The 21,569-nt window shown below is 45.0% G+C and overlaps 1 protein-coding gene across 3 annotated transcripts in view; it reads left to right on the forward strand.

Moving 5' to 3' along the window:
* The window catches only part of LOC138258788 (serum amyloid P-component-like), an 81,803-nt gene that overhangs the window by 17,443 nt on the left and 42,791 nt on the right, over window positions 1–21,569 (forward strand). The window contains exon 3 of one of the 3 annotated variants that reach the window (XM_069206028.1): window positions 10,785–10,832. The exons of 1 other annotated variant lie outside the window; for it this stretch is intronic. In XM_069206028.1, coding sequence (XP_069062129.1) covers window positions 10,785–10,832 — 48 coding nt within the window. The remainder of the gene's footprint in view (window positions 1–10,784; window positions 10,833–21,569) is intronic. One more of the 3 variants, XM_069206029.1, reaches the window with a different exon arrangement.

Genomic DNA, 21,569 nt, shown 5'->3' on the forward strand with positions numbered 1-21,569 from the left:
GGGGATCTTGCTTGGTCTGTTAAGGGCTGGCCATCAGCCGAGGGTTTTACGGCAGCCAGTATGTCATCATCCAACCTCATATGAGAATGAGCAAACTGCAGCAACGGAAGTCGTAACTACTGTGGATTTGGCTGCTTCATTGACCAGGGTGTTTCCTGCAATGTGTATTCCTACACGTTGGAGGCTCAATGTATGCACTACATGAATATCTGGTAGTCTGTCCTTCACCCCACAACGTTCTGTGTTTGATGGTGTTCCCCTTGAAATCTCTGAACCCGTCCAAATGCCAGTAATTAAGATAATCATTGTAGGACTGGACACAGTCATACGAATCTCACAGAATAAGTGTTGGCTTTTTTGGATCCATATGTTCCAGTGCCAAGATTAGAGTCTTAAGCTCTGACTGCTGTGCAGGGCAGTCCCCTAGGGTCTGCGTGTAGTATTCTGAGGGTGAAATACATTATCCCTCATCACACCGCTTACGGCTGTGCAAGCGGCTGAATATTGATGTTTTGTGCTGATAGCAGGTTGTGCTGAACCAGCAGTATAAATTGTAGTTTAGCATTGATCATGTGGAAGTATATTGGTAGGTATGGGGTACTCCGGCTCATATTGGAGGAATTCTTGTGTTTGTAATTTCAGGTCAAAAAGGTCATTAACATCAGCAGCAGTCAGGGAGGTTGCCCACTGAATCCAGCGTGGATGTAATGCTTTAGCATTAGGAACACTTACTTTTGTAACAGCCCCTAAGGCTGGCACCGGGGTAATGACACCAATACATTTCCTAGAGGCTAGTGGCCTCTTTTTTATGGCAGCCATCTGTACATCAGTTAATATTTTTTTTGGGTGCAAAACGTTGTTCTGCATTAGAATACAAATATGATTTGTATGCTATGGGTACCGTATCACCCTCATTGAAAGTGACATAGATAAACCCAATAGCACCAGCAATTATTTTGATGACCAAGTTTGTTTTGTTGTTGGATGTGTGTCAGTGTTTTGCTTCTAGCATGTCCTGCTGGAGGTATCTGAGGATGCATGTGTGTTCAAGTGTCCAGTGTATGTTTGAGAAATCTGGACAAATTAATTCATAAAGAGGTATTATGCCTTCTGCAAAGTCTGGCATGCATGTTCTGCCAAACCCAAAAATAAAGAAACCCAGCAATGACTGTAATTTCGTGATGTATTTGGTAGTTGAAGTTGTGAGCATTTCTCTAGAAAGTGTGGGGCCTGGCTCTTACCTTCATCTGATAACTTGTATCCCAGGAACAGGGCACTGAGGAAAGCAATTTATATATATTTTTTCATTGAATTTATAGCCCTGGGCAGCGAATCCAAGAATGATCCAATCGACCCTGGCAAGATGAATGTTGAGGTCATCATCTGTGAGATAAATATCATCCACATAAGATGATGCCTTTGGGTCAATATCATGTAATACTGACGTTACACCAGCTGAAAACAACCCTAAGCTGTTCTTAGACCCCTAGGGCAAACAACAAAAGTGCAGCTGTGAGCCTTTTGTGCTAAAGGCGCTATAATCACGACTTTCATGTGCTAGGTTTTGGCAGAATAAAACGTTGGAAATATCCAAGGTTGTTTTGTATTTTTTGCGTACTATATTGTTAAATAGTGCTGTGGCGTGTGCATTTTTCATTGCATATGTGCGTCTGTGACTGTTTAAATGTCTGTAATCTAAGACTATTCTATACGAATGGTCTGGTTTTGCAAGGTGGAATAACGGGTTATTCATTGCAGAGACACACGGTTTAATTACTACCTGGTATTTGAGTTTTGTGAGAATCTCTCTCACCAGGGCTTTAGCCTCATGTTTAATACCATATTGAGGTTGAGGCTGGGGTGTGGACCTAATAGGTATTACATGGTAGGGGAAACCTTTATCCCATCCTACATGGTTGAGCTACAGCGCCGGAGCCTGTGCTAAAGCCCATTCAGCAGCAAAGGCTTCCTTTACCTCATCTGGAACCAGGGCTGAGAAAGAAGGCAAAATGACATCTTCCCCATGTGGGAGCTTGCGGACAAATTCAGGTGGCCAATCTTTTTCTGCCAATGGAATATCACAGTTCAAATTTTCCCAAAATATTACTTCAATAGTGCGCTCTAAGGGCCAGATGTATCAAGCTTTTTTGCATTCACAAAAGGTGAAAATTGCAAAATTCGGACGTTTGCGAATGCAAAAATGCCTTTCACAATGTATGAAAAGCATTCGCAGTGCAATTTTAAGGAATCACTAAAATAGCAATTCCTGAAAATTGCGACCCCATTTAGAGAATCACAAATTGCGATTCTCTAAATTGGAAATCGCAATTAGGGAATTCCTATTTGCGATTTCCAAATCAAATGTATCAAGCATTTCCAAAAAATGAATTGGGCATTTAGGAAATGAAATTACCACAAATAAAAGTTTGGTGGTAAGCATTTGCGAATGTTAAAAATGCATTATAAATGCATTTTTAAAATTGACATGTAGCGCACACATGCCCTAAGGCATGTGTGCTTCACATGTCCGTAAAAATATTTTTGGGGTGCAGCAGAGGGGGCCTTAGGCCCCCAGCACCCTGGGATTTGCATTTCCTAATTTGTGAATTACTAAATAGAATTCGCAATTTGGGAAATGCAAAAACATTTGCAACAGGCCCATAGGTGCGAATGGGGTCGGATTCTCTATTTGCGATTCGGTAATAGCATTTGCGAAGTTTTAGAAATCGCTATTACCGAATCACAAAAATCATACATACCATTTTGCATTTATTAAATAGCGATTTCTTAAAATTCGCTATTTAAGAAACGCAAACGCAAATTGGTTGTTTAATACATCTGGCCCTTCAATTTGGATGTTTAATTCATAAACCCTATCGGGTGGGGAGACGTTCCTATCTGCTGTCTCTATGAGAAAGTTGTTAGTTGCTGTCACATCCAGATAATCTATAAGACTCTGGTGACAAATCGTGGCTTCTGACACGCTGTCTAGCAGAGTCGCTTCCCATGTCCCGTTCCTCAGTAATGTTCTCAACATTGCTGGCATGTTTAACGGAAACTGCTGCCACCTTTTTCTTTTTGCTTTTGTTGGAGAGATTTAGCCTTCTTTTTAATGTAAGCTTCTGAGGAACGCTGTGAGTCCTTCTTCTGTTTTGTGTAGTTAGCATGGTGTTCAGATTGGCCCACTCTCTCACTCCATTTATCCGGCATGTCCTGAAAGGAAGGAGAGAGACGTGTATCAGTACATTGATATCTATCAGTTGTTTTTAAAGTTTCTCTATCTCTGAGATTATACCTCCTTTCAGAGGTCTCCAGGTTGGGAGAGTCTTCTGTCTGACTTCTTTTGTCTTTGTTTTGTTTTTGTTTATCCCAGCGTTTTTTTTAACCTTCTTGTGCTTGTTTGGTACCTTCCTTAGGGGTGGTACTTAGGATTTGTAGTTTAGTTGGTCTGGCCCCGTCCCCCAGACTGTCCCTTCCCATACTACTACAAGTTTCGGAGATATTCTTTAGCAGCTCACACTCCTAATTCTGTTGAGGACTCTCCCACAGCCGTTGGCAAATTGCCAATGCTGCTGCTTCCCCTTTAATATTACTTAATATAATTGAGGAGAGTGTGTTGAAGTTATGCATCATTTTCATCACCAAATCCAGGGCCAGGCCTGCCCCGTTTTCATTTTGAATTTGTTTTAACACTTCTAGGAAATCGGCAAGTGTCGGAGTACCATGTGTTGTTGTGTAAATTGTGGCGAAGACTATACCCCAAGTGGCACTGTCCTTTACTGAGGGAGCCATTCCAAATGGCAAGCACAGAGTGAGAATTCTATGTTTATCTTGGGGTCCCGTATGGGGAAACACTGCTTCCAGCTGATTTGTTTTTTGTGCTATCCAGGACGGAATCTATTGCCGTTGCGTGGATGCTTTGCCCATTATTGAGTGTACTGTTTGTGGATCAGGGGCCAGATGTAGGAAAGCATTTGCGAGTCGCAAACGGCAAAAATTGCTGTTTGCGACTCGCAAATCGCATTTTCCTATTCAGAAATGCATATTGCGAGTCGGGACCGACTTGCAAAATGCATTTAAGAATCGCAAATAGGAAGGGGTGTTCCCTTCCTATTTGCGATTCAGAGTGGTGTCGCAGTTACCATCCACTTCAAGTGGATGGTAACCCACTCGCAAATTGGAAGGGGTCCCCATGGGACCCCTTCCATTTTGTGAATGGACCCAAAACAATTTTTTCAGGGCAGGTAGTGGTCCAAGGGACCACTGCCTGCCCTGAAAAAATACCGAAACTAAAGGTTTCGTTTTTTTTTTAAAGTGCAGCTCGTTTTCCTTTAAGGAAAACGGGCTACACTTAAAAAAAAAAAAACTGCTTTATTGAAAAGCAGTCACGAACATGGAGGTCTGCTGACTACAGCAGGCCTCCATGTTTGCGAGTGCCCATAGTCGGTATGGGGCCGCAATTTGCGACCCACCTCATTAATATTAATGAGGTGGGTCATTGCGACCCCATACCGACTCGCAGAAGGTGTCTGAGACACCTTTCTGCATCCCAAATTGCGACTTGAAATTTGCAAGTCGCAGGGACTCGCAAATTGCAAGTCGCAATTTGGGAGTTTGCTACATCTGGCCCTAATTCCTGTAACTGCCAATTGATGGACAGCTGGAGGAGCCCTCGCTAGGGAGGTGTTCAAGGTCTGCATTACGAGCTGAATTAGTCATCCGTATATTACTACTAGCTCATTGTAAAGTGTGCATACGTCAGCTGCTTGCATAGCCTGCACTTCAGGGTGTGGTGTATATGTGGGAAACGTGGGGCACGTTGGTACGTCATTACTTAAAGGACCTAATCTCATGGGTTGCATTACATGTGGAAGTGTGCCATTGAACCATTTTTGGTATTCTTGATAAGAAAGTGGCATTTCCAAGTGTTGATACGCTCGGTACCTCTGTGGTTCATTCGCTATTCTGTATGTGTGAAGTGTGCACGAATTGTCATTTAATTCAGGAAAGGTGACCCAAGAGTAAAATGTTTCTGTTTGGTATGCTTCATGAGCTTCCACAACCAATGTGACTTCCCCACCCTCATATATTAAGCCATTGGCTAGAAGAAACTGCGTGAGTGCTTGTCTGCAGTTCTCCGGAATGTTTACAGCATTTGCCTTGTTAGGTAGGAGTTAACAGAGTAGGGAACCTCAACGGGGAAAAAAAAACCTTTTAACATTCAAGCTCGAATGACCTACAGCTTAAATAGGTGCTCCCTATTCAGCTGAGGAGGATTATCCCTAAGACCATGGGCGCCTGCATAAAATGGTACTTAGGGTGCCTTTAGTGTGTGTGAGACAGAGATGCTCAGGAGACTCTTAAATCAGTGCCTACACCATCATTGGCGGCACCATGTTGTAAGAACCTTTGTATCTCTACAAGACTGCTGAATCCAGAAAACAAATGCAAAAAGAACAGATGATGGACGGAATGTGGAACAAATCAAACATTCACCCCCAGTCACAGATCTGGGTTTAATCCATCCATTTTTTTGTTTCCAGTTTGGACCCACCCATGTGCAAATCAGTCTTGACCCTGTTCCCCATGGAAACAGTCCAGGCCGAACTACCACGCCAGGTCCTCCCTGGACCAGAAACAAGCATCCTGGGACCGGTTTCGGGGTATCACCCCTCGTCAGCCAGGCTGACTTGAATCTGGTGGCATAGCAAGCACGGAACCCATGTCTGGGCATACCCTTCCCACTTAGGAAAACAAATGCAAAAATAACAGATGATGGACAGAATGTGGAATAAATTAAACATTCACCCACAGTATCAGATCTGGATTTGATCCCTCTGTTTCTTGCTTGCCATGCCATTCCAGTTTGGACCCAGCCTTATGCAAATCAATCTTGACCCTGTTCCTCATGGGAACAGTCCTGCCTGAACTGCCAGGCCAGGTCCTCCTTGGACCAGAAACAAGCATCCTGGGACTTGTTTTGGGGTATCACCTGTTCTCAGCCAAGCTAGCTTGAATCTGGTGGCATAGCAAGCACGGGACCCACGTCTGGGCATTCCCTTACCACTTAGGGAAACAAATGCATAAAGAACAGATGATGGACGGAACGTGGAATAAATCAAACACTTACCCCCAGTCACAGATCTGGGTTTAATCCATCAATGTGTTGCTTGCCATGCCATTCCAGTTTGGACCCAGCAATCTGCAAATCAGTCTTGACCCTGTTCCCCAGGGGAACAGTCCAGCCCAGACTGCCAGGCCAGGGCCTCCATGGACCAGATACAAGCAACCTGGGCAAGCATCTAGGGGTGGCAGCACCTCTGATTGTAGGCAGCTGAGTCACTCCCACAACAGGTGACAACTGTCAGCCCAACTCTGCCGGCTCTCTAGCAGCACCTCACCTAAACATGAACAGTAAAGGTGATTCCTGCCAGCCTAGCTCATGGACTCTGAAATCCTCTCAGGGATTTGAGGTGCAAAAAGTCTTACCCTTTTCTCTCATTAGAAATGGATCTCTTAGACACACAAAGGCAAGAAAGAAGATGTAGGAATGTTTTCAATATATTTATTGAAAAGACTGCAATCTATGATAAAATGCATGAGCTGCAATGATTAGGATAATGGCAAGACACAGAATTGGGATTGGGAGCAAAAGTGATGAAAATATGAATAATCCCAACATACTTCAATAAGCATGAATATACAAAATTCTTCCCTAAAACATATTGTCTACACTAAAAGAGAGCAAGGTGTGATAAACCTAATCTCACCAAACCATGTCCATGAGAAGCGCCCCAACCCCCATTACCTTGGAACAAGATCGGCCTCCAGTCTCCAAATCAGGCGATGTAGAGATGCAAAGGCTGAGGTCTGCTGCGAAAGGACGTGAGTGTAGATGGAATCTCCTGGATGGAACCCCCTCTAATGACCTTGCCCTCACAGAGTGTTTATATAGACCCATGTTATTGTTTGTGCAGACATTCTGACGTGGTTATGTAACTAAGGGGGTCATTCTGACCCCGGCTGGCGGCGGACGCCGCCGGCCTGGCTGGGACCGCCAGAATACCGCTGCGCGGTCAAAAGACTGCCGCGGGTATTCTGGGTTTCCCGCTGGGCTGGCAGGCGACCGCCAGAAGGCCGCCCGCCAGCCCAGCGGGAAACACCCTTCCATGAGGATGCCGGCTCCGAATGGAGCCGGCGGAGTGGAAGGGGTGCGACGGGTGCAGTTACACCCGTCGCGATTTTCAGTGTCTGCATGGCAGACACTGAAAATCATGGTGGGGCCCTGTTACGGGGGCCCCTGCAGTGCCCATGCCAATGGCATGGGCACTGCAGGGGCCCCCAGGGGCCCCACGACACCCCATACCGCCATCCTGTTCCTGGCGGCCAAAACCGCCAGGAACAGGATGGCGGTATGGGGGTTGGAATCCCCATGGCGGCACAGCAAGCTGCGCCGCCATGGAGGATTCCCCAGGGCAGTGGAAAACCGGCGGTACACCGCCGGTTTTCCGTTTCTGACCGCGGCTGTACCGCCGCGGTCAGAATGCCCAAGGGAGCACCGCCAGCCTGTTGGCGGTGCTCCCGCGGTCGTTGGCCCTGGCGGATTTTACCGCCAGGGTCAGAATGACCCCCTAAGTGTTAAACTGTATGTGCAAAGTTGGATCGTCAATACCATAACAAAATGTGCCTGACATGTTTGTATTCTATGAAATGAAAGGACATGATGACAATCCTAATGCATACATTACTGATAATGACGCTGTCACTAAATGGCAAGTGGTTATAACATAAAACATTTCTTATAAAATGCAAGAACTGCAAGTACAGTTAAAAGGAATAAATAAGATGTATAATAAAACAGAGCATGTTAACCAGCTAAAAGGGCATAGGCCTGCAAGTCAAGGATAAGCTAAACTCCTGTACCCAGGCAAACTAAAATAGCTCCATGACACTACCTGTTATGAGAATCTTCACTTGCAAAGATTGTGTCTTAAGAGCAGCCTAAAAGGGGCATTTGAAACAGACAGAACATCGGAAACAAAAAATATTGTGGGGCATAATAGTGTGTCAAGAATATTAAGGACACAAATATTGTGATGGTACGTTTTTATAGGTAACCAACGTTTTACTATATATGACTCCATATATATGTACCTTGATGATATATATATCTTTGAGGTACATAGATGTGGAATTAAGAATAGTAAACCTATACTTACCCATTTGCACTTTCCTTTTCAATATTTTGGTACCACAATATTTTTGTTTCTGATATTCTGTCAGTGATCCAAAGAGAACTAACCAAACTCGTTCAGAAGCCTTAAAGAGTGAATTCTCATCCCATCTGGAAAATGTGTATAAAAGTAGCTTCTAAACCACTCCACTTTGGTCCAGTTCCACGTTCTTCATAACCAAGGAAGTGAGTTCTCACATAGTAGTCAATGTTTTCTGTGTAATAAGGGCTGGTGTCTACCATGCATACTGTCTCCCAGGGGTGTGGGTGGACATAACTTGTCTGCACTTTCTACTGGGGGAGCTGGAGGGTTGCCTAAAGAGCCTAGAAGCCAACCCGCTTGCTGAAATAGGGAAGGAGTGTGCCTGGTACTGAGGGAGGAGACACTGTCCATTAGGACTGGATGAGAGGCCCAGCATGCTCCTGTTGTGAGGAGATCCCTGAGAAATCCAATGAACCCAACAATAGCCAGGAGTGACTTTTACTCTAAAGTGGTCCTCTAGTCTTGCTGCACAGTTCCTGAGTGAGCGGTCACATGACTGTACAAGTGGTAGCATTCCTTTGCTGCCTGTCCGACTGTTGCAGGCCAGAGAGTCTGTTGCTTCTGATGTGAACAGGCAGAGTTGAAATCATGTCTCTGCCAAAGTGAAAAGGCCTGATTGGGCTAGTGGCTGCAAATGCCCCATAAACACCACTGCAAATGATGTGGCCCAGAGGGCACAATTTCCACATTGTTTGCTGTCGGTCAGGAGGGCTGGTGCTGCTGAAGACAATTGTTAACACACAGACCGGTTTCATCAAGTGCATCCTGTTAAAATTGCTCTGAACAAGGCTGCAGCCCCTGCAAGAGACATATCAGTGTCGTAAGGGCAGGAGCATGACCCACATTTGCAAAACAGCCCAAACTGTGACCAAGCATCCAGCAGAAAAAGCCCAATGACAATTGCGTGCAGGTGAGTCTGCTATGTCCACTTAAGACTTTTCGCCAAAGTGATGGAAAAGGCATTGAACTGAGTTGTGTCTTTAACTAGTGACGGCATTTGAGCCATTAGCTCATGGTAATTCAACAGACAAATACCATTAGTTGCATTGCATGTGGAAAACATTTTAGGGAATGTTCTGCTTAATTTTTGTGCTTGAAGGTGTATGTGTCTTAATGTCACCTTTCATGACATTTTTTTAAATTGTACTTATTGTTGTCTGTCAGTTTGATTTACTGAAGAGTTGTCAAATATTTTGTAATGTTCCTACCCATTAGATATGTGTATAATGCTTCATTTTTAAGACTTTTTCAAATCTGTATCTAAGCACCTTTTTGGCATGGTTACCCCCCACTTTTTGCCTGGTAACTGATGTGATTTCGTCTGAAAGTGCACTGGGTTCCTGCTAACCAGGTTCTCAGTGCCAGATCTCTTTCCCAAAATTGTACAGTTGTTTCCCCAATTGGCAAAACCTTTAGCACCCTCTGCAAGTCCTTAGAAAATGGTACCCCTGGTACCTAGGGTCTGATGTACTAAATAAGGTCCCGAGGACTAAAGTACAAATTGTGCCACCCTAAGGGACACCTAACCAAGCACACACAGTGCTGCCATTGCAGGCTGCGTGCCTTGATGTAGACAAAAATGAAAACATGACCTGTCACACATCCCCATGTACCAGGTCCCCTACAGCTGCGTCTGATATTGTAAATCAGCTCTACAGAAGGCTTTCCATCCCTAAGGAAGGGTGCACTATATCACGTGTGAGATCATATCTGCATGAACAGATATGCCCCTGCTATGTCTTTATACTATGCTATGTCTGTATTACTTGTCTTAGACATAGGAAGTGGATAGAGAAGCCATTTTAACTTCATCTGCTGGACACTGGTCAATACGAGTTCCCCAGCTACATGATGGCTGCACTGAAACTAGGGATGTTTGGTATCAAATATCTCATGTTAATAAACCCTCACGAATTCCAGTGATGGATGTATTAATACATGCACCCAGAGGGCACCTCAGATGTGCCCCCTGAAAATCTAACCAACTACCAGTGTGTTGACTGACTGGTCTGAACAGCACTGCCACACTAGACAGATTTCTGACCTCCTGAGGTGAGAGCCAGCGCTCTCTGAGGCCAGGAACAAAGCATACTCTGGACGGACGCATTATCACCTTTTCCTGAGAGAATGGACATTCCAGGGTGGGAAGCGTAAAAGTATCAGCCGCCTTTGTTAGGTGACCCAGGTCTCTCCAGAAGGAAGAGTTGACCACCCCCCTGTCCTAACCCCACTTCTTGACTCTCTGCACAGTGTACTTGTTTTAGTGCACAACACAGAGAGCCAGATTCCTACAACTTCCAGTTGCACAAACTTATCAGCTTGAGTTTTGTTCTTTGAGTTGGTAATTTGGTGACAAAACTGGTGTACTAAGGTTGCGCTTATATTCCATTGTCACTGATTAATTTCTTCATGTTTTTAAAATTTTAAGTTTTGTTCTGGCAATTGCTCAGCTAGCTTACCTGCATTCTTGAATATTTTCACAAATTATTTCATGTTCTTTTTGATAAGTTTCAGATTCTGACAAAATCCACTCCAGGGAAATAAATTGTGAATATGGTAAGTGGTATTTTGAAACATTCTTTGTCAAACCTGCTGTGCAGTAGGATGTTTCTGTTGATACGTTTAGTGTTTAAGGTGGGAACCCATTCAACATTTCTGTAGTGCACCTATACATCTAAGAATGAAATCACCTATTCACTAACTTTAAATGTGAATGTGATTCTGTCATAGGTATTGCTTAGTTGCTCTGTATTCACCATAACTTTTCTTTGACCCTGTCCCTACTAATATGAAGTCCTTGATGCACCGGGGAGAGACTTTGCTCTTTCTGTCAAGATTCAACATCCAAAATATTATCCTGCTTAAACTGTACCCCCTCCTGCTTGTCCAGCCAACACCAGTTTGTTCACATGGGCATCTCTGTGTCCCAGAAGCATCATCTTATCTGCTGATTCCTCCAATGTTTCATCTCATCCCCCACCATCTTCAACCTCTACATGGAGCTCTTGATACTCTATTTTCCAATAACAGCATCAGAATTAATCAGTTTACTCTACTTGAAAGTCTCCTCTGCTCCAGGCATCTAATGGGCCACCTCAACCAGACCCATATGCCCAGTACCCACCCGAAGCTCAACCCACCAATATATAAGCTGCTACTCTCCAATACCAATAACCAGCAACTGTCTCAGCTATATGAACCTGGATGGATTTCAAGCCAGGTTTCACCCAATGCCATGTCACTCAATTCACCACGGTGTTCTCAAAGAATTCAACAATGAGAAAACAAAGAAAGGCTGGTACCAGCTCACTGTCATAAATAAAGAAAAAACATGCCCCCCATAAACCAACTTCAGAACCACAGTTCAAGCCCTTGCACTCAGTGACATCATGACCCCCACTACTCCAGCAGCTTGAGCAGGGGTGGGGGAGAGGGTGGACTGGATCCACAGAGAAATTTGTGCAGAACCGAGAGGATTCTGTCATTGACAGAAAGCTCTTCCTAGTTCGCTTGTGGCTGTGCATGAAGTTTATGGAGGTCAAAGTCCAAAGGCCTGTTAATCTTCAAGGAGGCTTGCCTGTGTAAAAGTACAACCCCAGAGGAGCTCAAAGTACCAGCTCATCTTCTAAGAGAAACTGCAAGACAAATTCGCGGACTTCCAACTCAATTTCAGCTTGCATAACAAAGTCTTCTTTTGTTTTAGCCCTTCCCTTGCTGAGTTTGGCTGGGGCTGTTTCCTGTCATGGGCACTAAGGCCCTCATTCTGACCCTGGCGGTTCCCTACCGCCAGGGCCAACGGGGGCGGGAGCACCGCCGACAGGCCGGCGGTGCTCCCTTGGTCATTCTGACCGCGGCGCTTTGGCCGCGGTCAGAACGGGAAAACCGGCGGTCTCCCGCCGGTTTTCCACTGACCCTTAGAATCATCCAAGGCGGCGCAGCTCGCTGCGCCGCCGAGGGGATTCTGACCCCCCCTACCGCCATCCTGTTCATGGCGGGAAAGCCGCCATGAACAGGATGGCGGTAGGGGGGGTCGCGGGGCCCCTGGGGGCCCCTGCCGTGCCCATGCCCATGGCATGGGCACGGCAGGGGCCCCCTAACAGGGCCCAACTAGGCTTTTCAGTGTCTGCGATGCAGACACTGAAAAGCGCGACGGGTGCTGCTGCACCCGTCGCACGCCTTCCACTCCGCCGGCTCGATTCCGAGCCGGCTTCCTTGTGGAAGGCGCTTTCCCGCTGGGCCGGCGGGCGATCTGAATCAGATCGCCCGCCTGCCCAGCGGGAAAGTCAGAATACCCCTCGCGGTCAATTGACCGCGGGGCGGTATTCAGGCGGATTCCGACGGGCGGGCGGCAACCGCCGCCCGCCTAGGTCGGAATGACCACCTAAGTCTACTCCCACAAGTGAAGTACCATTTTTGTTGGAATACTTGGGGGAATACTGGGTGGAAAGAATTGTGTGTCTCCCCACAGTTTCCAGAACTTTCCATCACAGAAATGTGAGGAAAATGCGAGGTTTGAGGTTTGCAAGCGATTCAGGGCAAAAAATAAAAGGGGGAGTGAGCTATGCAAGTCAGCCCACCATGGATACCCCTACGTATCCAGTTTTTAAAAATGTACAGGTTGGCTAGTTTTTCTGGGTGCCGGCTGAGCTACAGACCAAAATCCACAGCCAGAAGCATTGCAAAAAACGATTCAATTTCAGTGGAAAAATGAGATGTGTCCACATTGCATTTTGGGGCATTTCCTGTTGTGGGCACTAGGCCTACACACACAAGTGAGGTACCATTTTTATGGGGAGACTTGGGCGAATGCTGGGTGGAAGAAAGTATGTGGCTCTCCTCAGATTGCAGAACTTTGCATCACAGAAATGTGAGGATATTGTGTTTTTAGACAAATGTTGAGGTTTGCCAAGGATTCTGGGTGAGCGAGAGCTATGCAAGTCACCCCATCCTGGATTCCCCTAGCTGACTCATTTAAAAAAATTTACAGGTATGCTAGGCTTCTCTGGGTGCTGACTGAGCTAGAGCCCAAAAGCCATAGCTAGGCACTTTGAAAAAAAAACAAGTCAGTTTTCAGTGTTAATGTGATGTGTCCACTGTGCGTTTTGGGGTTTTTCCTGCTGTGGGCTCTAGGCCTACCCACACAAGTGAGGTGCCATTTTTATCAGGAGACTTGGGGGACACAGAATAACAGAGCAAGTGTTATTACTAAAATTCTTTGTCTGCATTTGTGCCTTCCAAATGAAAGACAGTGTGTAAGAAAGAAGTAATTTTGAGAAATGCACTGTAATTCACATGCTAGTACGGGTACCCCCAAATTCAGAGATGTGCAAATAACCACTGCTTCTACTCTCCGTTTCTTGTGCCCATTTTGGAAATACATAGATTTTGTTGATACCTACTTTTCACTCTTGCTATTTTAGCAAATTAATTGCTGTATGTCCAGTACACAATGAAAAACCATTGCAAGGTGCAGCTGAGTTTATGGCTCTGGGAACATAGGATTCTTTAGTGAACCTACAAGCCCTACATATCCCGAAGGGTCCAGAGGACGCAACAGTATATTGCTTTTGGAAATCTGCCATAGTTAATAGAAGTTACAGATGAAAATGTAGACACAAATAGCTGTATTTTTTTCAACTCAATTTCAAGATTTCTTTCTGGGATCCACCATTGTTTTCACACCCATTTCTACCACTAACTTAAAGGAGACTGAAAGCACCAAAAATAGGAAAAAATGGGGTATGTCCCAGTAAAATGCCAAAACTGTGTTGAGAAATGTGGTTTTCTGATTCAAGTCTGCCTGTTCCTGAAAGCTGGTGATTGTAGCACAGCAAGCCCTTTGTTGATGCTATTTGTAGGGGAAAAAAACAGATGCGTTCTTCTGCAACACTTTTTTCCCATTTTCCCCCCAAAAAACAACTTTTAGGTGTATTTTGGCTAATTTCTCAGTCCCCTTCAGGGAAATCCGCAACCCTAGGGTACTTTTAGGATCCTCAGGATGTTGGAAAAAAGGACACACATTTGGCTTGGATAGCTTATGTGGGCAAAACGTTATGGTAGCCTAAGCACGAACTACCCCAAACATCCAAAAAAGGCTTAGCACAGGAGGGGGAAAAGGCTTAGCCACGAAGGGGTTACACAGCATATGTGTTGCAAAGTAGGATAGTTGTGTGGCAGCCCAAAACAGCTATGCTCGCGTTCTGAATGTGAATTAAATGAACAAACTGTTAAATGTTACTGGTATCCTGTCAGGTTTGCTGAACATTTAAAGACAGAGATCAAATGTCAGGCTGTTTCTGACAAATTAATGTTCATTCTTTAAACATGCAGCTTGGCCTTTACTTTTCTTTGACTGCAAAGCGAGAGGATTCTGAAAAGTGAAGCATTTGGCAACCTTGCTACTTGTGTGAAAGGAATGGCTGTATGGTGTAATTTTTTTAAACACAACAAAATGTACCTATAAATTAACTGTAGGGTGTTTAAAATGTATTAGCTGTCATGAATGCACAAAACAGTTTTTTCTTTAATTGGAAGTGCAATGGGAAGAATAATTTTAATAGGATCAGAACAAGTCAATTCCTTTCTGTTGTACAAATGACAAACATTCACTGACACCCACTTACAAACATTATCATTTGTGCGCTATATAGGTTTATGAGTGAAATGTCTGTACGAATGAGTGGCAATTTCAGTGGAAAATGTGCTGTCTATAAACGATAATAATATATTTGTGACAGTGTGATAATAAACATACCGCCAGCTACATACCACATCCACACCACTTTCTAACTGAATAGACATGGTTCATTTTCAACATTTGGGTGGTGATTCCTATCTCGGCGGGCGGCGGGAACCGCCAGAAGACCGTACCGCGGTCGAAAGACCGCGGCGGTCATTCTGAGTTTCGCGCCGGGCTGGCGGGTGACCGCCAGAAGGCCGCCCGCCCGCCCAGCGGGAAACCCCCTTCCACGAGGATGCCGGCTCCGAATGGAGCCGGCGGAGTGGAAAGGGTGCGACGGGTGCAGTTGCACCCGTCGCGATTTTCAGTGTCTGCATAGCAGACACTGAAAATCTTTGTGGGGCCCTGTTAGGGGGCCCCTGCAGTGCCCATGCCAGTGGCATGGGCACTGCAGGGGCCCCCAGGGGCCCCAAGACACCCGTTACCGCCAGCCAGGTTCTGGCGGTCAAAACCGCCAGAACCAGGCTGGCGGTAAGGGGGTCGGAATCCCCATGGCGGCGCTGGAGGATTCCCTAGGGCAGCGGAAATCCGGCGGGACACCGCCGGTTTTCCGTTTCTGACCGCGGCTGTACCGCCGCGGTCAGAATGCCCATGGATGCACCGCCAGCCTGTTGGCGGTGCATCCTCCGTCCCCTACCCTGGCGGTCTCGGACCGCCAGGGTAGGAATCACCCCCTTGGTCTTTGTGTGACACGGGAATTTTTCACAAGCTGAATGAGTTTAGTGATGTAAGATTCATGCCAACACTCCCACACTGGCAATTTCTCCAGTACCACTGTTTGAAGGAAGATGTGTTTGACAAGAGAGCGAGGAGACCACAGGTGCCTTTTTCTCCGTCCACTCCTTTAAGGATGTGCATCAGCTGGAGTATTTTGTCCATGTAGGAAGATTGACCTACATAGTTCAAACCTGTTTCCTTTAGGTTGAAATTAATGTCTACTCTTTGGGATAAACTTCCCCTGTGGGAGTTGTTTTGGGGGCCTTTTGAGAGTTCCTTATCTGTACGTTTTTCTCCCCCCTCTCTCTTTGGTTGGGAACCCTGACCACCTTTGTGGGTGTCCCCCCCAGGTACCTTTCTGGACACTCTGGTGCTAACCCAGACCTCCGCCTCCTCAGCAAGCTTCCTGGGATCAGTCCACTTACTGTCTACTAAGTTCTGGTGCAACTCTGTAAAACAAATACTGAGCATATGCTCTCTCAGAATCAAATCATATAATCCTTTGTAATCATTTACTTTGCTGCCCCGCACCCATCCATTCAGTGCCTTATTGGAGAAATCAAAAGAGCCTATCCAAGTTTGTGTGGAAAGTTTGGTGCTGTCCCTGAACGTCTGATGGTATTTCTCAGGAGTCAGCTCAAACTTGGCCACTAAAGCGGCTTTCATGGGTGCATATTCATTTTGATCTGGTGGATCTAGTGTAAGTAGTGTGTCCCTCCCCACTAATGGTACATAAAACCACAAGGCCGCCCCCCCCATTGCTCCTCAGAGACCCCATGAGCCCTTAGTGCAACTTCATAGGCAGCCAACCACTTATCAATGTCATCTCTCACCACATAACTTGGCACCACACCTTTGGGTATACGTACCTTTTTCTCCCCAACAGGTCCTGCATGTATGCTGCAACCATCACTGGTGGACTCAGCCTTGATATCCAGCTCCTTGAGACTCAGTTCATGAGCCAACAAACGTTTATTTTCAGCCAAGGCTTTCTCAGCTGCTGCTTCCGCTCTGTCAACTTAAATTTTTAACTTTGCCATCTGTAATTGGAACTCTCTCTCCTCCCTCCTTTCCTCTGTGGTCAGGCAGTGGTCAGAGACACTGCTCCCTGGTTTCGCAGGGATCACAATCACAGTGGTAACATCCTCCACTGATGGCAAGAAATCCTCTGAGGGGCCATCCTCTGGATCCTTCTCCTGAACATCCTCCTCTGATTGGGCTTCTGCCTGGGCCCTCCGCGCCATTTGGAATTCCTCCTTTCCGGAGGCACTTTGGGTAGGTACTCCGATATCCTTGCAGAACCCTTTCAGTTGTTTAACAGTATAGGTCTCCAACATGGCTAGATCAAAATCTTCATCTACTGCTTGACACCCAGCCAGAGACATGTTGAGTGAGGATTAGTTGAAAATGTCAGCCAGAAAACGTAATTGCAGAAAAAGATAAAAAATCAAGTTGACCTTCAACTGTGGGTAAGTAGTGAACACTTAGCTATTGTATGTCAGTGCACAAATACAAGTCCTATCCCACCGCTGCCACCAATGTTGGAAACGGGGTCTTTGGTTGGCAGTCAGGTTACCCCCTATTCAAGCAAGGACCCTCACTCTAGTCAGGATAAGTCACACACAATCCAAATTATTCTGTGCCCACCCTCTGGTAGCTTGGCACTGAGCAGTCAGGCTTAACGTAGAAGGCAATGTGTAAAGTAGTTGTGCAATACATCATGCAATAACACAGTAGAACACCACAAAAATACACCACACAGTGTTTAGAAAAAATATAACATTTATCTGGTAAAATGTAGGTCAAAATGATTAAGATGCAATAAGAATGTGTTGAGATATCACTCTAAAAATGAGATAAAGTGTCTTCAGTCTCTTAAAAGCAACAAATGTCTCTTGCAACCACAAAGTACCTGGTTTGCATTCAAAATCTCCGCAAGGAACTGCAGAGGAGGAGATGCGTGGAAAACAGGGAGGTGTGTGCCTATTTTCCCGGCGCACACGGGCGTTGTGATGTTGATTTTTCACGCACTGCAGGCTGTGCGTCGATTTTCGGCGCGTAGACTGGGATCCTCTTCGATTTGCGGGGTTTTCAGACATCCCGTGGACGATGTGTTGAAATCCGGCACCTGCAGGACGAAGTCACAGGGGCTGCGTCACTCTGGTGGGCGATGCGTTGAAAGTTCTACCGCACGGCAGGTGCTGCGACGATTCCTCTCAGGAAGTCGGGCTGCGTCGTTCCGGCTCGGCTGGGCGTCGATCCAGTGGGCCGTGCGTCAAATTTCCGGTCGCTACACTGGCGCTTCGTCAATCTTCTCCTATCGAAGTCGGGCTGCGTCGTTCCGGTTTGGCATGCAGTGAATTTTTCACTGCGGTGCATCGTTTTCTGCACGCTGTGTGTCGATTTACGCCGCACAGGGAGTTCTTCTTGCAGGAATAAAATCTTTTTGGTCCTGAGACTTCAGGGAACAGGAGGCAAGCTCTATCCAAGCCCTTGGAGAGCACTTCTAAGCACAGCCAGAGAGCAGCAAGGCAGCAGGGCAACAGCAAGGCAGCAGTCCTTCTCAGAAAAGCCATCCAGGTGAGTCCTTTGGGCTGCCAGGCATTTCTTCTTGGCAGGTTGCAGGTTCTGGTTCAGGGTTTCTTCTCCAGTGGTGTCCTGTCTAGATGTTTCTGATTTGTTAGGGGCAGAGACCCTGTTTAAATACCCAAATGTGCCTTTGAAGTGGGGGAAACTTCGAAGAGTGGCTTAGAAGTGCACAAAGTCCCCTTTCAGTTCAATCCTGTCTGCCAGGGTCCCAGTAGGGGGTATGGCAGTCCTTTGTGTGAGGGCAGGCTACTGTCCTTTGGCATGTAAGTGGCAGGCCCTCCACCCTCCCAGCCCAGGAAGACCCATTCAAAATGCAGATGTATGCAAGTGTGGCTGAGCATCCTGTGTTTGGAGTTTGTCTGAGTGAATGCACAAGTGAGCTGTCAACTGAACCTAGCCAAACATGGATTGTCAGGCACAAAAGTGGCATTTCTAAAACAGTAATATTAAATCCAACTTCACCAGTCAGCAGGACATTGTATTACCAATCTGTCCATCCTAAATATGACCTTCCTACTACTTTTAGATCAGCAGCTACCACTCAAACGGTATATGAGGGCAACCCTAATGTTAGCCCATGAAAGGAGCAGGCCTCACACTAGTGCAAAACAAATGTAGGAGTTTTACACTACCAGGACATGTAAACTACACAGGTACATGTCCTGCATTTTGTCTACACAGCACCCTGCCCTATGGATTACCTAGGGCCTACCTTAGGGGTGACTTATATATAGAAAAAGGGGAGTTTTAGGCTTGGCAAGTATTTTTAAATGGCAAGTCGAATTGGCAGTGAAACTGTACACTCAGGCCTTGCAATGGCAGGCCTGAGACATGGTTAAGGGGCTACTTAAGTGGGTGGCACAAGCAGTGCTGCAGGCCCACTAGCAGCATTTAATCTACAGGCCCTAGGTACATATAGTGCACTTTACTATGGACTTATAAGTACATTAAATAAGCCAATTGGGTATGATCCAATGTCATCACGTTTAAGGGAGAGAGCATATGCAGTTTAGCACTGGTTAGCAGTGGTGTAGTGCCCAGAGTCCTAAAGCCAGCAAAAACAGAATCCAAAAGTGGAGGGAGGAAGGAAAAATTTTAGGGGTGACCACCCTAAGACTGCCAGGTCTAACACTAACGTTTGGTCAACTCACCACAAATAATACATGTATTAATTTCTTCAGGCGTACATTTCGCACAATATTATTAAACAGCACAGCTTAACATGAGGCTGTGCAAGTAGGCCCAACCCTTGCTAACTTAAGACCTACAATTAATAAAGCAAGATACATAACATGTAATCATCAGTATAACATATTACTACATTTGTCTTAATATGAACACTTCAACTAATATTATTATGCATTTGATAATGATAATAGTGATTACTGAAGGCCACTCAATTGGGCACATTTTCCAAGTCGCACATTATTTTCTATGGTAGGCAAATTCTGTGCAAACTCTTAACTCAAAATACATTAATAATTATTAGTAATAAACTCAGCGCTCACAATCCCTCCTCTGATGACTAAATATGTCATCACACTTTGGCTTTGAGCCAAATTTTTGTTCACCTAAACTTTGGCCTCCCTCAAACGTTTGTTTTTTCTTTGCCTTTTCGAATTTTCCCTGAATAATCTTTCCATTTTAATTTCTTCCGTCCTCTGATCATTTTTCATCTTCATTTTAATGACATACAATTTACGTATTCCCCATGCTCCAATTATACAAATCACAATAATCAATATCACCTGTATTATTCTCAATAATATCACTTTCCCTAGGTTGCCAAGCCAATTCCCCACAGAAGCAAAACCTTTGCCAACAATTTCCCAAACTCCAGGCTTTCATTAATCTAGCATTAATCAGCACTATTATTAGTCAGATTGTTAATAAGGCTTCTAATTTCTTTACTATGGTTAGGTATATATGAGCAGCAATGTTGCGGATTCAGCATTTTACAAACGCCGCCCTCCTTTGCTAAAAGGATGTCTAAAGGAAGCCTGTTCTGAAGAGTTATAGATCTTTCCGCAGCCATTTCTGTATCCATTAGGATCATGGCTCCTGAAACATTTGTCAGCATGTTATGCACAATAGTAGACAACTTTTGAATTTTCAAAGAATTCAGAAAAACTCCTACTGAAGGACTTAATGCTCCAAATATGTCTCCAACTATGCCAGAATATACATGATTCTCGCTTTTGTCTCACATGATGTAATTTAGTCACGTTAGTTAGGTATCAGATTCTCAAGCTGATAAATCTTTGGGAAAACTATCCCCAAGTAACATGTGTCATACCATCCTCTAGGAAGATGGTAATACGCATTTGGTCCACTGATGTAATAAGCTCCTGGAATTGCTGGGTCTTGTCCATTTAACATGAATGTCCATTTACTCTGAAACAGTAACACATGCCTACATTCACTCGTTCCCACAAACAACATATCAGTTCTAGATTTCGGTCTATATACACACAGCTTTCCTACGTGTTGTGCATCTGAAGCTAACCTCCTATGTGTCTTTATGTCACTAAGTGCATGATCATTTCTAAATGTCTGTTTCTCTAAGCCCTTTTCTAATTTCTCCTTTAATGCTTTTCTCCTGTCATCTGTTTGATCTAAAAAGCTCTTTTCTAAAGGTGTAACAAAGCATGTTAAGTTGTTCCTATGTGCATAAGCTGTGCCAAATGTCAAAGTAGGTTCAAAGAATCCTCTTACTAATTCTATATTATTTTCTTTAGCTACTCTATTCAGGTACCTAATTATGGGGACAAACGAAAACACTACATCATAATTTGAATAGAAATAATGAATATACTCTTGATTATAGAATCTTGTTAGTAACAGACTACAACTTATTCCATAAGTAAGGGGCAAACTTTGATAGGTAACTCCTTCTTCCACTGGTGAAGGAATCTGGGTACAGATATAACAATCTCTCGCATTCATCATCTCAACATACTCTCGCAATAAGCGATAGAAAACATAAGAAGAAAACTCTCCTTGTGTACCACCTACGTGCAAATATTTCTCATCTATCCGAAACCTCTCCATTTTTGTGAGTGCAGTAGTTGTCTCTAAAGCTAGGGTATGGTTGGCCTCAATCTTAACAATAACAGTCATACTCATAATCAACACCAAACACAATATCATACATACACTCGCCAAACCAATACCCATATAGCTACAGCACCTATTTTGCCTACTCTCCTTGCTAGAGTTGCTCATGATCTGTAAAGAATCAGAAAGTA

The sequence above is a fragment of the Pleurodeles waltl genome, chromosome 9 (genome assembly GCF_031143425.1).
Source record: "Pleurodeles waltl isolate 20211129_DDA chromosome 9, aPleWal1.hap1.20221129, whole genome shotgun sequence".
Classification (NCBI taxonomy): domain Eukaryota; kingdom Metazoa; phylum Chordata; class Amphibia; order Caudata; family Salamandridae; genus Pleurodeles; species Pleurodeles waltl.